Source organism: Eptesicus fuscus, chromosome 20 (genome assembly GCF_027574615.1).
Source record: "Eptesicus fuscus isolate TK198812 chromosome 20, DD_ASM_mEF_20220401, whole genome shotgun sequence".
NCBI lineage: Eukaryota > Metazoa > Chordata > Mammalia > Chiroptera > Vespertilionidae > Eptesicus > Eptesicus fuscus.
The window spans coordinates 28,358,390-28,375,289 of record NC_072492.1 but is presented as its reverse complement, the minus strand read 5'-3'; the positions used below and the strand labels follow the sequence as shown (position 1 = coordinate 28,375,289).

Genomic DNA, 16,900 nt, shown 5'->3' with positions numbered 1-16,900 from the left:
CACAAATACAATATGCAGGTGATGTATTCTAGAATTGTACCCCTGAAACCTATATAATTTTATTAACAAATGTCACCCAATAAAGTCAATTTAAAAAATTAAAAAAGAAATAGATTCCTAGAATGTTAGAGTTGAATTGGACCTAAGCATCATTTGTATCATAAAGGAGAAAAAACTAAGACCCCAGAGAGAAGGAATCTAAACTTGAGTTCCTTTATAGACACATAATAAAATGTTACCTTTCCCCACTTTTGTAATCTGTATGGAATATTAAATCTTCACTTTAATTAGATACTATAAAAAATAATTATAATTTTAACCCATGTAAGAATCTCATGGAAAAAACATACTTAATGAAATATTAGAAAATACTGTGCAGGTGTTAAAAATGTGTATTTTTAAACCATATGGCAATGTAATATTTGACTTAATTTGTGCTGAGAAAAACCATGGTGAAAAAATGTCAATGCCTTTCTATATTGTATTACCTGCTGGAGAGCATGTTCCATTGCCTAGTTTGTATGATCACATAAAAGAAACAGCTGAAAAAAACCTTCTTACATGTTTGGATAATTCAAAAATGGCTGAACAAACTTACTCAACCCTTCTAAAAACCAATAAAAGGATAAGAAAAAATATCATTTTTAGAGCAAAAATTTTTTATCCCAGAGATAACTTAAAAAATGTTACCAAATATTAGAAACAATAATTTTGAACAGGGGAATTATTTCTTTCTGTAATGTTTATATACTTGAAACCACATTAATTTTATACACATGCACACAATGCTTTAATAAATAAACCAATTTTTACAAAAGCATGCAATGGAGCACATACAAGCCAGTGGTATTTGAGAAATGGGGCATAGGAGTAACTGGTTGATATGGCAATTAACCAACTTGGCCTACGACAGTTCCAGAAGCCTTGCCCATTAGTCACGTAAACGAATGTTGAACTCTGATGTTCCACGCTACACCTCATCCTCTGGTGTCATCTGTTGCTATCCTGATGTTCATTATTGCCTCTGATTGGAATTGGGTCAAGTTTCTTGACATAGGGCACTGTATCACATCCTTTTTCCGTAAAAATCTTAAAATTTGAGATGTATGAAAATGCTGGCAAGTACATTCTCTTGTTTAAAGGCTATCTTGAGGACGTACTTTTGAAAGGAACTGGGGAGCCCTCCACGCATGCTGCATTAGTCACTAATGGATACATTAGGATTTTTCAAAGCCAGTCAAGTTCATTGGGCCTTGGTTTGCTACTAATGAAATGAGTCAAACTCAACTAATCAACCTGATGAGCAATCTCCAACAGCAATAACAGTCATTCGGAAGGAATTCTAAGGAAAGTATATGCATCCCCAAAGAACAGTGTTAGAAATTCATTAAAAGTAATTCCATGGCAGGAAGAGCAATGTTTCAAAATCAGCCTTAATGTTTCTCTAATAAGGGACTCAACTTTGGTTCTGAGGATCATTTCAGACAAAAAGAAACATTTTAGACATAACCAAATGTGCTCACTTAGAACAAGGGTAACAGAAGAGAGAGCACACAATTTTAAGTAAAACTATCTTACCACATATTCCGTAATATGTCTCTTACTATACTTGAAATTTCTATCTTTCTAGGTACATTCTCCCATCTTCAGGGATAGATTGGTAGCAAGGACCATTAGTCTCTTTGTATAACTTGAACAATCAGTGCACAGACCACAGTCCTGTTTTTCAGAACCACGTTTATCAGGTCTATTTCAGAGTTCACCTTCAGCACACTATAATACAAATATGCCTCTTTCCCAACATATATCTAAAAGACTGACATGGACTCAATTTCCACACCCAGCATGAAAAGGTAAACTGATTTCAAAAGAATGAAATGAAAGCACAGTAAAAATTCATCCAAATGAGGTTCACATTCACTGAGCTATTCTGAGGTTAAATCGAGTAAAACAATACACAAAAGTCTAATGTTAAACTAGAAAAATATTTGGGTTCTGTGTGCAAGAGAAATGGTCACACTTTCCTTATTCAAGCCCACACACATATACATATTCTCTGCAGCCAGATTTTCTAAACATAATGGGTTCCACTAGAATCTGAATCCAGGATAACCCAAGCAATTCCTTTGAGAGTATGGAAAATGTCAACCAAGTGAATTAAGACAGAGGGTAATGGTAGTTTTTCTAAAATAAGAGGTCCTCTGTGTTAGGAAGTCCAGCCTAGAACTGATAAGATGAATCTACTATTTCTTCCAATATTTTAGGTTTATATAAGCTTACAAAACGTCCTTCCCCTACCCAACTCCTAATTTATTTTATACTCAAACTAGAGATTCCAAAGGATTATAGCAACACGTAAGGAACAGTATCAAAATGGTAAGATTTGTTTAAGCTGGTCAGAAAATGTAGAGGTATTTGTCATAACACTCTCCATATTCTTTTGTATGTTTGAAATATTTTATAATAAAATATTAAAGAGACTGGACATCAGCACACGGTCAATTACATATGGGCAAGGCTGAGCAGTTCTAGAATTCCTGATCCCCAACAGTTCACCTCCAAGAATATAAAACGGAACTAAAACCAAGATACCAGTTATGATGGCAGCTAGTCTTTAATTTACAATACTTTTTTTCCCCCTCGATCATCCTCTTTCTAAAAATTATTTCCTATCAAAATGTGTACAGCCATGATGTAAGATTCAACAGACTTCCACCCCAAAGAGTTAAAAATGCAATTGCATGTTGTAGGAACACGAGGCAAAGCCTACCAATCCAACTGAAAAAAAAAGAGGGGGGGGGGGGGAGGACACTGCTGGATTTGCCTCACCAAACAAGGCAAATCAAGAGGCTGGTCTGAATGCTAAGCTACAGAGAAGGAAAAACCCTGACACCTAGTGCCCATCGGAAAAAATGAAGCCTTGGAGCCCCTATAATGATTTAAGTGTGGTAGTGTGTGCACAAGTGACCATAAAATTGCACTCAATTTGGAATATACCTATCTCCCAAAAAAATGTTATGGAAAAATGTAATACTATGCAAAGATTCCAGTATCTAAAGATCAATCCTTTTTGGAGTACACATCTTATACCTAATTGTTTCTAAACACAACATCATCTTCTCATCTCAGTTTTTCATTATGACAGGAGTGATGAGAGGGAATGAATGGGTTCATATTGTTTAAAAGGCCAAGTTCTGAAATAATGTGAACAGGATCGTAATTCCTATCCTCACTAAAATTACTATGAAAGGTGCATCTCTCTCGTATCTTTCCTCATTGCCTGATTTAGAAATTTGTGATCTAGTTCACAGAGCTGTTAAAGGAAATAGAATAAAAGAATGCTAATAACATTTCAGAATAAATAACATAGTCTCAAGAAGGCTAGTTTTCTTTGTCTACCAGGCAAAGTTAAGTTGTTCTCTGTCAAGTCCGTTACAGCCTTGGCTTGATCTTAGCCTGAGCCTTTTAATAACAGGATTCTGTGCAAAAAGCAGCTGCACTGAATTGTGAACTTTACTTAAAATGTTCCCACCTGCAATTACAACTTCCAACAAATGATCAAAACAGGTTCACAAACAAACAGGAAAATGAAAACAATTCCTCCAAAAGTGAGATGTGGGAAGAGCAGAACTGTTGTTTGGCTGCATTGCTTCTTTACTCAGGCTCAACAGCACACATTCATCGAGCTGCGTATTTATATACAGTGCCCATCAATGTAGCATCATGAACTCAGCTAGAAGTGGAATCAGTTTAGTATATGCTGCAATCATATTTTCCTTAATTTTCATCTTTAAACTATTAAAAAAATTCTGGACAACTCATCTTTGGAGCTATCTGCAAGTAATGCAGATTTGGTCTGCATCTCTTTATTCCTACTCTAAATTCATACTAAACGCAATGCCATTCAAATCTGACAATGAGAAAAATGTATTCTCCTACAACTTTCATCATGCATCGTGGCATTCCTTCAGTTACACCTTTTTTGATGGCGGAGGGACAGCTTGGAAAACAGAAAGGAGAACGTAGCTAATACCACGTCAGAAAAGCGCTGTTTCTCCTGCTTTTATTAACATGGGCACAGTGTTCAAAATGCAGGTCACATCTTTGCTGAAACAGCCAATATTCCTCCTCAAATGGCAAACAAGTTACCTAAAACTAAATGGAACTGAATTGTTCCAACTCCTGGACCCATCACCATTTTACCCATTTACTGTCCTGGAAAGAAAAAATAAGGAAGACTGGCCACACATATAGCCAATGGTCTGATAAGTGTAGGTTTTCTGCCTCTGATTATGGGGAAATGCATCTCAGTTCCCGGGGAAACTCTGCAGGAATCTCTTGTTTTACTTTTATTCCTGTATCCATGTGGTAGCTTTTAAACCCCGAAACTCCAATCTTTCAAGGTAATGCAATATCACCCACAATGATTGCCGGGTAGAACCATCACCTTTAGAGAACACCACATTATAATGATTTAATGTCAATGTAGTATCAATGCATTTACATTGAGCCTTGGCTCTCAGGACATTAAAAGGTCAATTTTTTATTCCTTTTTTAATAAAACAATTTCTCAAGTCTCTGTTCAGATGCCCATTCTCTGTGGGACAGGACAGATTTGCTCCAAATCTCATCAGCATGAGCTCTTTTCTTTCCCCTCACATCATTCTTGGGTAAAATGTAGGGTGCCAGGCTCATGACAAACTTGTCTCTTTGGCCAAAGAAAATTAAACTGCAATAGCTGAAAGTCAACTTGCCCTGATAACACTGGGCTTGGCATGAGGAAATACATCCTATTGACAGCGCGTCTTCTCTTAGGCAGAGCTGTCCCTCAGAGTTCTGACTGCTGAAACTTCATCTTTAGATTGGTCAGTCTCTCAGTGGACATGCTCCATTGTATGTTCAAGCTATTGGTAACAGAATTTGGTACTAATACCCCAACCTCATTCCTGTCATGCAGTGCCCCATAATCTAGCTATGGCCACTGACTGACTTCACCAGCCATCCCAGGCATTACTCACTAACAGCTCACAAAAGAACATTGGTCTCACTCCTCCTGAGCTCAAAGACTCCGAAATAGTGAGCTAACGCTCAGCCTCAATTCTAGTCAATCATTTGAAGAAAAGGAAAAGAGAAAATAGGCAACAAAGGAGGGAAAAGAATAAAAGAAGAAAGTGAGAACTGACAAAAAGAAAAAAAAAATGTTTACTACTATTCGATTTCAAGATTATTAAAGCATTGGGCAAAGGGAAACGTGGTTCCTAATACCGACTTTGCTATTTCCAGCGATAGTATAAGACATTCCTTTTCCATCAAGGTTTGTTGGGTCCTAAAAGGGTTAAAAAAAACCTTTAATTTTTTTTTATTCGTGTGTGTGTGTGTGTGTGTGTGTGTGTGTGTGTGGTCCTTGGGTACAGAGTCCGGTATAATAAGACTATTTGTATTCATACTGGCAGAGTAAACACTACATGTTCATGCCCAGGCAGCTCTGTGCTTGTAATTTCAGCAAGAACAGAGCTCTGTCCCTCTGGGACTTCACTATTCCCCTAGTCTCCATTCGCTCAAACACAGAATGAGAGCAGAGAGAAAGCAGGAGAGAAAGATCATGGCAAGAGGTTTCAAATAGCACTGCAGCTAGCTTGCACGTGGCCAAAAATCTCGTTTTGTGTTTTAATTACATTAGTTGAAAACCGTTTCTCTCAGCTCCGTGTTCACAAGGGTGCCTTCTGTTCCTAAAGACGACACTGTTCAATGAAGAAGAATTTAAGTCTAGCACAATGAAGCTTTTCTCCGCTCTTGAGGGGCTCATTGAGTACATGCTACACACAGCGGCACAAACGTCTACTTCAACTTTGTGTGCTAATGAGTATATACCTACCCTTGTCAAAATTCTATGCATCCTTCCTCCCTAGTTTCTTGCCTTTTCTATTTCAAAGTGTTAGATTAAAAGAACTCCTACAAGTCTGATACTCTCCATCTGGTCCTTGATTGCATCCATCTTAATACTAAATCATATGCTTTGGCATCCTCTGGTGCACTTACTGAAACAGCCATACACCTTGTACATATAGGAACATTTTTTATAAGATACTGCATAAACCCTGGCCGGTTTGGCTCAGTGGATAGAGCGTTGGCCTGTGGACTCAAGGGTCCCGAGTTCGATTCTGGTCAAGGGCATGTACCTTGGTTGCGGGCACATACCCAGTGGGGAGTGTGCAGGAGGCAGCTGATTGATGTTTCTCTCTAATCGATGTTTCTAACTCTCTATCCCTCTCCCTTTCTCTCTGTAAAAAATTAAAAAAATATATGTATTTTTTAAAAAGATACCGCATAAAATGAAAACAATTGTGTTTTATCTCCAAAGGTCTACCCAGCCTGTTTATGGTGAACACGAGGTGAAGATTACTCCTTCTAAGGAAGGAGATTTTTCTAGGGTTATTATCTAAGGTTGACATAAAAACATATCTCTTTTTAGGTTTATGACTCTTATCATTGTTGGACATAGGGTATTGGGCAAAATATGACTTTATATCATTATTATTAGTGCACAACAGGAAAAAGGTCTCCAAGGCTAGAAAATGCATTCTTGAATAACTATCAGCAATGGGTTCTCTGTTACTTTTTTTCTTTTTCTTTTTTTAAATATATTTTCATTGATTTCAGAGAGGAAGGGAGAGGGAGAGATAGAAACATCAATGATGAGAGAGAATCATTGACCAGCTGCCTCCTGTACGCCCCCCACTGGGGACCAAGCCCACAACCCAGGCATGTGCCCTTGGCCGGAATCGAACCTGGGGCCCTTCAGTCCACAGGCCAATGCTCTATCCACTGAGCCAAACCAGCTAGGGCTCTGTTACTTTCTTTTATGTTGAAACGCCTGATTCTGAATGAGTCCCTTTAAGGATATATTTACCATGCTCACAATAGCATCAGATCAAATTACCTGAGCATAAAATAGATATCCAAATAAAGAAAAACATTACACAAAAAACAGTACTTTAAATGCTCTTATTATAGAAAATGTCAAAAATTTCAAACATATACAATAAGTGAGAAAATAATCTATTCCGTACCTATCATCTAGCTTCAATAACAACTCATGGCTGATCCTGTTTCATCCATAGTCCCACATTCACCCCCCCCCCATTATTTTGAAGTAAATTCTATATATCAGATAATTTCATCTGTAGTTATTTTAGCATGTATATTTAATAGAAAAACACTATTTAAGAAAACAAAATTGTAATATCATTTTAAAATAAAATAGTATCATTATCACTCCTACAAAATTAAACAATAATTCTGTAATAACCAGTTAATGTTCTCTCTCTAAAGAATTCTACCAATAAGACTGCCTACTACTTGGATCTGAATTAACACCATTTAATGACCATCCCATGAAAAGCTGATACTGGTGGGCACAGAACTAAGAAAGGGGGGAAAGGGACTCTACTACTTGCCTCATTTCCTCCTGGAAGCCTGTTCATGTGGACCAGTTGACCTTGATCATCCAATACAAGCTCAGTGTAGGTCAGTATGTCGGAAGGCAGAGGAGGTGATGGAAGGAATGCTTGAGTGGACATAGACTCCCAGAGTTTGATCAGGGACTAGTGGAGGAGAGAAGTTTTACTAATCAATGACAATTAGAATTTCAACATATATAAAAATGAAAAGATTTGGCCATTCTCAGTTAAAATATATTTGTTATTGCCCTGGCCGGTGTTGCTCAGTAGTTAAGAGTGTTTGCCCTCAAACTGAAGGGTCTCAGGTTCAATTCCCGGCCCCAGTTGGGGCACATACAGGAAGCAACCAATTGATGTATTTCTCTCATGTCCGTGTTTCTCCTTCTCTATCTCTCCCCCACTTCCACTCTCTCTAAAAATCAATGGGAAAAAATATCCTCGGGCGAGCATAAAAGATTTGTTATTATTTTTCACATAAAGTATTTTACATGCCAAAAATCAGGCATTTTTCCAATACAATCAAACTACTGAGTGGTTCTGAATCAGCACTAGAGCATTAACAAATATACTAAACCTAACTATATCCCTGGAAATTAAAATAAGAAAGTGTTATCAATCCTCCTTAAAACAAAATGAAGAAAATTCTTAGAGAAACTTGGTAATAGAAGAATAACCAGGAAAATGACATAACATTTGACCAATACAAAGAAATCCCAAGAGGCAAAAATAAAGTTTCTACTAGAGGTTCAGGAGAAGCACCCTTTTTCTAATAACTTTTAAGAGCTACAGGCTCATAAACAGGAATTAGTTCACTAGAGGTGTACGACTATTTGTAAATGCACACGTCAATTCTGCTCAAATTTGAGAAAAACAGCTAGCTACACCTACCCATTTAGAAACCATCATGATTTCCATTTCCAACTTCCTATTATCAAAACAAGTGCCTCATGAAGTAGGAACTAGTTGTTTCTTTGCTTACCTCAAAACAACATTTAAAGACAATATGACTCATTCATATGTAGATGTCCTAATCACTCCATTTATGTCTATTCTATAGAAAGAATTATATAGAATGTGATCTCTACTTATAGCATTGGCATGGGGAAAGAAAACCAACACTCAACTTTTAGACTAACAATGCCAGTGATACTGAATGACGGTAGCTACATTTCAACAGAGAGAACTTGTAAGTAAGTAGTTACATAAGGAAATCTCTTGTATTTGTGAGTAATACAGGAATTACATATAGACTATTTACCAACGCTACATATATTACCTTAGTAAAATTCAAATATAGTAATATTGGTGGTATTAACTAGGAAATTTGGAAAAATCCTTTATTCATAGATTTCTTTTTAAGGACACATTCAGTATTCTTTTGATACCGTATTTTTTACCTGCGCATTTTCTGCTGGTGATATACTTTTTTTGCCTTCTATTGATGGAAGAAAAATCTGCAGCATAGAGATGATTCACCATACAGATCAAAGGAATTTATTTTCATATAGAGGATAAGACTCATAATATATTTTCTCATGCTAGTTTTTATTCAGCTATAATAAATCTCCCACAAAAGAACTGATACTTTAAACTGTGTACCATGAACTCTATATCATATATTTGTATATGTTACCTATATTGATTCTCATATTAATCTAGGCTATCAGCTAGAGAGACTTGTGTTACCTTGGAAAACAGGAAAATTAGAACTAGTTTCCAACCTCTTTAATATCCATAATTTGAATACAGGTTTAGGAAATATAGACCTGAACATAACTCCTCACACAGGTCATTATAAACTACCATCACAGGCATACAGTCTCAGTTTACTCTCAACTACTCAATAGAGGTTCCGATCCTCACTATTCGTCCTGTTAATTCACAAAGAACCATCCAAAACCTAAGTTGGCAGTCATCAAATCCCAAATAAAACAGAAATGAGAATAGTGTCAAGGTATTTCCTGCCCTTTAGGAGTGCATCATTCCAGTCTAAGCTGCATCTGATGGAGAGTCAAGAAAACCTTGCCTCTTTGGAATAGGTCAGAGCCTCCCAGTTAGCCACCGTTACCTGTCGAAACATCTCTGGGATGTCATATATGTATGTTGTCCCTAAGGACTGTGCCTGGAACCTCTTTGATTGAAGCAGGTCTTTGGTCACATAGGGAGTGTTGATTAACATTCCATGCAGTGGTCCCTGTTTGTCTCCATATGCCTGAAACATGATCTGCAGGAAAAAGAGGATAGCATGGGATGTTGAGACAGAGAAAAACATCAGAGAGAGGCCTAGAAGGGCTTTTTTAAATAGAAGTTATTTCTTGAAACACATTTTTGGTGGGTTGAGTAGCTCAGATATGCTTCTTAACATCAGGTACATGGTGCTCTCACCTCTCTACAAATTAACCAACTACAAAAAATGGTATGTAGCCAACTGTACACCACTGGCTGCTTTCACTTTTGGATTTGTTGAAATCAATAAGAAAGCACAGTGTAAATTTCACATTTCAGAGACAGACTGACAATGCTTGCCTTCTAAAGTGACTTGAATCCCACATATTCAGAAATGAAGTATATGTCAACTAACGCCAGTCTGAGCAGTGCTCTAGTATTTAAGTTGAGAAACAGAGATGCACTAAAGAGACTTCTATTCTTTCCCCAGCGGTAGAAGGCCAGGTCAGGTTCTACTGTATCACTTATGTTTCAGTCTATTTGATGAGAAGGTGCTTCACAAGTATTATTAGCCACAGAAAGGCTTCAAAGAGTTCTGTTACAAGTGAATTTCACCCATCCATGTAGCTAGTTAATTCTTATTAGCTTAAAAGACATAGTCTGTGGTAAAATATATATTTTATTAAATGATACATACATCTATATAATATGTACATGCACACACATATATATGCATAAGTGCATATATATATTCCCCCAGAACACCATGTCTACAACTAGTGACTAGCTCCTGCAATACTTATACTGTCATATAATGAAATCACCATACAAACTTTTAATCATTTTAACTCAAATATTTCTAGAAGAGTACTTCATACTCCATACATTTAGTTTTATTTGCTTACCAATATTTATAAGGAATGCCATTATTTCTATTCAATTAATATTTATTGTGTGCCAGAGGTTATATGACACTAAACTAAGCACTTTATGCATGAATACACAAAATCCAGTTTCCCAATTCAGTGAATAGAAATGGAGATTGGGGTGTAAGGGTATGTGTATCTACCCACATATCTATTCAGGCCTAATATATATAAGCTTAAGTCTACTATTAGTGATTAGATTTGTGAACCTGCTGTACAGGCATAAGAAGAGAATTAACTGCTTAGCTAAAAACCCTGGGTATAATTCAGCTCAGTGAATCCTTAGCTGCTTAGATCAGAGGAACAAGTGAATTCTGCCGACTTGTCAAAAAGGTCCTATTTGGGGCAAAACTTGTCTTGGGTGCTCAAAACCCCACAAAATGGAGTTCCCAGCCCACTTCCAAATGACCAATGGTGAAAGTCACCAGGTGGAAGGTAGAATTAGCAATGTCTTAGGAATGTGAGAGATAGAAATAGTAATGTCTATTATTTCAGAACTAGAGGCCCAGTGCACAAATTCATGCACTTGGGGGGTGGTCCCTCAGCCCAGCCTGTGCCTTCTTGCAGTCCGGGAGCCCTTGGGGGATGTCCGACTGATGGCTTAGGCCCGCTCTCTGTGGGGAGCGGGCCTAAGCCAGCTGTCAGACATCCTTAGCGCTGCCACGGAGGCGGGAGAGGCTCCCACCACCACCACTGTGCTTGCCAGCCATGAGCCCAGTTTCTGGCTGAGTGGTGCTCTCCCTTTGAGAGTGCACTGACCACCAGGGGGCAGCTCCTGCATTGAGCATCTGCTCCCTGGTGGTCAGTGCACATCATAGTGACCAGTCGTTCTGCTGTTTGGTCGATTTGCATATTAGCCTTTTATTATATAGGATGAACTGAGCTATATACATAAAACATCTCAATAAAGGTGAATTTAAAATGTGTACTTCTCTCTTACACTATACATTGCATATCAATTGACATGCAATGGATTACCCAGATCTCTTCTCCCCACAAATAACTACCTGACATGAGTGTTCATTACAGCTAATACCACAACAATTATACATAGAAAGTGAAACAGAATGAAACTCATGCCAGTCAACCTTGCTCCCTATTGTCAAAAAGAATAAACGATGTGCCAAAGTAAGAGGTTGAGAGTAATGGATAGCACTAGAAGGCTCTGAATAATCAGCTCTATTAATCCCATTTTCTACTATAATGGACATAATTAAAAATTGGTAAAGTATATGTTTTATAAGTTCATGAAAATATGTACATACTTAATATATCACACACTTTTCACCAGAGGCAATCAGAAGAGCTTCTCTTGGAAAACAAACTCTGATCCCAGATAGTCTGTTCTATTAGAGTCCTGTCCTTATTATATGATAGCAGAATCATAATACTACAGAGAAACTAATAATTTGTCTTCCATAATGATGTAGATTTCTTGAGAACAGAGATCACTTTTCTTTGTATCCACACTGCCTGAAACACTATAGGTGGTTAATAAATGTTAAATTAATGAACAAATGAATGAATGACATGCATGGTTCTATATTATTTTAAATTTATACAATGACTCACTAGAGCAAAGAAAGGGGAAAAACAAATTGTCAATAAGCACCAGGTAGGCATTAGGAGTGCCAGAATTGGGTTGGAGGTTCTTTTTCTTGTGGGTTCCTCCCAGTTCACACAGGGCGGTGGCCGTTGAACTCGTTCAACTAAAGCGCCTGAGGGAGATCTCCTTCAGAGCTTCCTAAATATGCAGGACCCATGGTAAAAGAGGTTCTCCCTTAGGTTAAAGGTAGCTCATTCATTCATTCATTCATTCATTCAGATACGTATTGAGTGCTTATTTTGTGCCAGGCGGCACACTAAACCCTGACTGAAGGCTTCTGCGCCTTTTATGTCCCTGTGTCACCACCAGCCAGCATGAGGGAAATCTAAGAGCTTTCTGATCAAAGAAAGGGGGGAAAGTAGTTATGAAGAACAAACTTATTTATCATAAACACTGAAATCTCAAGAGGCCATCTTACTTTTCACAAGAATAGACTTGCCTTGAAGCCATTGTAGAAGTTAATTAAAAACATCCCTACCCATGAAAAGCTTTGACTGAAAATGTCTTTAAGATTGCCCTGAAAAACATCAAATGCAGGAAAAATTATTGAATACTCTTTTCCTGGCTAACCCCTCACACTCTTGTGCGCTTCTCTGTTTAACTGCTCACTTCTCACGGGACAGATTTCTCTGGCCATCTAACTTGGACTCAAAGCACAAAATGAAAGGTCACTCTAACAGCTATCCAGACTCAGAGTTTTAAAATTCATCTTCAAAGTACTGATAAAAATGTCTTTTCTTGCCTCTGTTCCAGGATTTAAAAGGATACAGATAAAAACAAGAGACACATAATCTCTTCCTGGCACCCAATGCATAGAATAGACTGAACCCTTTGAGTACACACACTGGAGCAAGTTCAACCTTTCAACAAAAGGCATGCACTTTCCAAGTTCAGTCCACAGTCTTGAAATAAAATCTCAGTTCATAAAAAGACGTGAGCAATGGTGCACCAAACTAAATTCAGTATCACAGCAAATGGCCCAAATATTTAGAAACTAAGGTGGTAAAACAGACTAAAAAGGAATTCTGTTATCACAGGACCAAACTACTAAAAAAGTCACTTTGCATTTTCACATTCTCGATTTTTCTACCTGAAAAATGGTTCAAGTTTGCCACTTTGCCCTTTTATAGACATATAATACTCTGAACTCTTTGAAGATAATGTGTATAAATGGAGTATCATAATGGTTAAATATGATAAAAATCACTCCTTGATATTGCTCAAACTATTATGTTGAAATTTTCCTTCTTTAAGATAGAACGTGGTGACATATTTCAACAATTCTCCTTTATTCACTTGCTAATGAGTGGTCTAACTAGGTTGAAAACAGGAAGGACAAATCAGATCAGAAAAGGTGAGATTGCTCAAGTAGCCCTAGAGCCTACCTACGGCGAGCCCCAAATTACACAATTACCTCTGGAGTTAGGTTCACTTGGCATCTATTAGGGCTCACCAATACATGACTAAAGGTTGGAGGTTTTACAACACCCATGATTAGGAACATAGGCACATCTTACGAGGCAAATGAAGTTTTTCAAATTCATGCAATCATTTAATAGAGGACAAGCCCACTAGGTGAACCAATGGGATTTATGAGTTTGGATCTTCTATAGCAAATGCAAGTGGCTTATCCTTAGGACCAAATAAAAACTTTGATGAGATCTCAAAGTCTGACTAGTACTTCACTACTGTACCTGTGCTGTCCTGGAGTCAGTCACTTCCTTGTACAGGCTGATGTCCAAGTAATAGCCAGACTCGTTTGTCAGGAAGAGGCGGATGGGAATTGCTTTTCCGGTTGGTGTCAGGCGAATGTTGATTTTCAGTTCTGCCTGGAGGACGCGTAATTTCCACAGCCGACTTCCATAGCGCATTACCATGCTCCGCACAGATTCCTCAATCTGACACACACATCACCAAGCACAAAACTTAAAAACCTGTAACTAGGACCTGTTTTAGGTCTGCCCATCTTTGGGAAAGGAAGAACGGAACAAGATGCTGGTTTCTCAAGATGTGTACATGTATTCCTTACAAAAAGTCGTATAGTTTCTCCCCAACTCTACTTTTGCTTAGATAAGTCAGGGACAATTTCATGCTGGCCTGTTGTATGAGCAGTTTTCTATGGCTAACAACACCCAAATGTGTGCAACTCCTTCCCCCTTTTCCAATTATATTCATATTCTATCTCAAAGGTCTGCAATATCTAAAATTACAAGCCATGGGATTTAAGAGAAAGCCCCAAATAAGAATAAAATCTCTAGTTAAATAGCTATTAAGTAGCATTTATATGCATGGTAACTATGTTTCATTGCACTTTCAGGACCTTAAATCAACATAGCAATTACCACCATGAACTTTTTTCCATACATTTTATTAAACTTTATAATATATGTCTCTTGGTAAATTGCACAAATTAAAAATAGGCAATTTGTAAGTGGTGCTAGAATGTTTTCTCTAAACAGAGCTCTGAAGCTTGGTCAGTGCCTAGTCCCGTGGTCGGCAAACTGCGGCTCACGAGCACATACGGCTCTTTGGCCCCTTGAGTGTGGCTCTTCACAAAATACCAAGGCCTGGGTGAGTCTATTTTGAAGAAGTTGCGTTAGAAGAAGTTTAGGTTTAAAAAATTTGGCTCTCAAAAGAAATTTCAATCGTTGTACTGTTGATATTTGGCTGTTGACTAATGACTTTGCCGACCACTGGCCTAGTCCAACTGGGATTTAAGTATATGAAGCAGATGTTCCTAGTTTCCCTAAGCTTTATACCAAGTCAGTTTAGTGTTTCTAGTTTTCAGGGTCAGGAAAGTTATTTTAACCCTATAGCCTTAGGTGTGATTTCTCCTTATTGATACACTAGAGCAAAAACATATTTTTTCCAACATGGCTGCAGGCAGCTGGGACATACTACTCAAAACTCATGTTTCTTAAGTGAAGTATCTTTCTAAAATGCTTTCTCAACTCAGAAAACTCTGAAAAATAACTCACACCACCCTTCTCTTGTGGCTTTTCAGAAGTATGTGCCACTCCTGCAATTTGCTTCTGCACCACAGAATTTTAGGTTAAAATGGGTTTCAAGGAGTTAACTTAACTATCCCCACAGTTGCTTATTAACCAAGTGATATTTATCCATTCTTTTCTCAAGGAAACAAAAATCAACATCTCTCTATAAAGGAAATTAACAGCTACCTATAATTAGAAAGGCAGAGCTAGGGTATATGGGTGTTTGGAGTAGAACAGAGAGGCTGATATAAAAACTCCATGAGAAATTGTAGGCTATATATATATATATATATATATATATATATATATATATATAGTTATATAGTTATATAGTTATATAGTTATATAGTGTCCAGGCCATGTTTTAAATCTTTCAGCTTCATCAGTCCCAGAATGCTTAGGGGAACCTTTGATTAAACTACATGATGAGACTTGGTACTCAATGAGTTGTCCTGTCGTAGGCTCTCCTGACAGATAAAGCAACTGATCAATAGCTTGGAGTCTTGAAGAAAAAACGTAGAAAAAGATTTTTCAGGTCTTCAATACTAAGTTCAAAAAGCAAAAGTCTATGCCTACAATTGCTCTTGAGAAAGGGGTATGCCCAGGTGGTGTGGCTCAGTGACTAAGCATCGACCTATGAACCAGGAGGTCAATGGTTCAATTCCTGGTCAGGGCACATGCCCATGTTGTAGGCTCAATCCCCAGTAGGGGGCATGCAGGAGGCAGCTGATCAATAATTCTCTCTCATCATTTCTATCTCTTTCTCTCCCTTCCTCTCTCTCTCAAATCAATAAAAACATAGTTTAAAAAAATAAATAAAGGAGTATATACTGGTTCTCCTATCCAATTCCACAATATGAAAGAAAAAGGTTAGTGGGAGCAGAAGCAGAAAGCAGCCTTCTGTGGGATAAAAGGTCAAGTATAGAATCACTTTGTTTTCCTTCCTTAAATTATATGGAGTGCATTTTAGAACAGAGCCTCATATAAGAAAACATACATAATACTTGTGAAATTCCTTATTAGCCAAATTTTCTACCTGTGGAAAAATACTGAAGACAAACAGGTTAGATACTTAAGAAGGTACATTACATCCCTAAGCCATCAGCTAAGTAACATTTAGTACAACGAGGCAGTGATTTTGCCAAAATGCCCAATAGCAAGTTAATTATTCTAGATGAGAAATCCTAGGGAATTATATAAGACTAGTGGCCCGGTGCACGAAATTCGTGCACGGGGGGTGGGTGTCCCTCAGCCCGGCCTGCACTCTCTCCAATTTGGGACCCCTCGTGGGATGTCCGACTGCCGGTTTAGGCCCGATCCCACATGGACCTCTTGCAATCCGGGACCACTGGCTCCTAACTGCTCACCTGCCTGTCTGCCTGATCGCCCCTAACCACTCTGCCTGCCAGCCTTCTTGCCCCCAACTGCCCTCTGCCAGCCTGCTTGCCCCCAACTGCCCTCCACTGCTGGCCTGCTCGCCCCCAACTGCCCCCCCTGCTGGCCTGCTCACTCACAACTGCCCCCCCACCAGCCTGCTCACCCCCAACCACCTCTGCCTCGGCTCCGCCACCATGGCTTTGTCCGGAAGGTCTCCCGGTCTAATTAGCATATTACCCTTTTATTAGTATAGATAGGACTGCTATCATGGCAAATATCATTATACAGGTACCAATGGAGGAAGTGGAAAAGATTTTATGTTTTTATACTGCTTATAAATAAATGACCAGCAAGATAAATCATATCACCTTC

The 16,900-nt window shown here is 38.2% G+C and overlaps 1 protein-coding gene across 1 annotated transcript in view; it reads right to left on the bottom strand.

Moving 5' to 3' along the window:
- ACACA (acetyl-CoA carboxylase alpha) overlaps positions 1–16,900 on the bottom strand; it is a 212,024-nt gene that overhangs the window by 75,911 nt on the left and 119,213 nt on the right. Inside the window, exons 39-41 of the mRNA XM_028157549.2 lie at positions 13,853–14,056; positions 9,529–9,684; positions 7,458–7,604 (exon numbers count right to left, since the gene is read on the bottom strand). Of these exons, the coding sequence (XP_028013350.1) occupies positions 7,458–7,604; positions 9,529–9,684; positions 13,853–14,056 (507 nt within the window). The remainder of the gene's footprint in view (positions 1–7,457; positions 7,605–9,528; positions 9,685–13,852; positions 14,057–16,900) is intronic.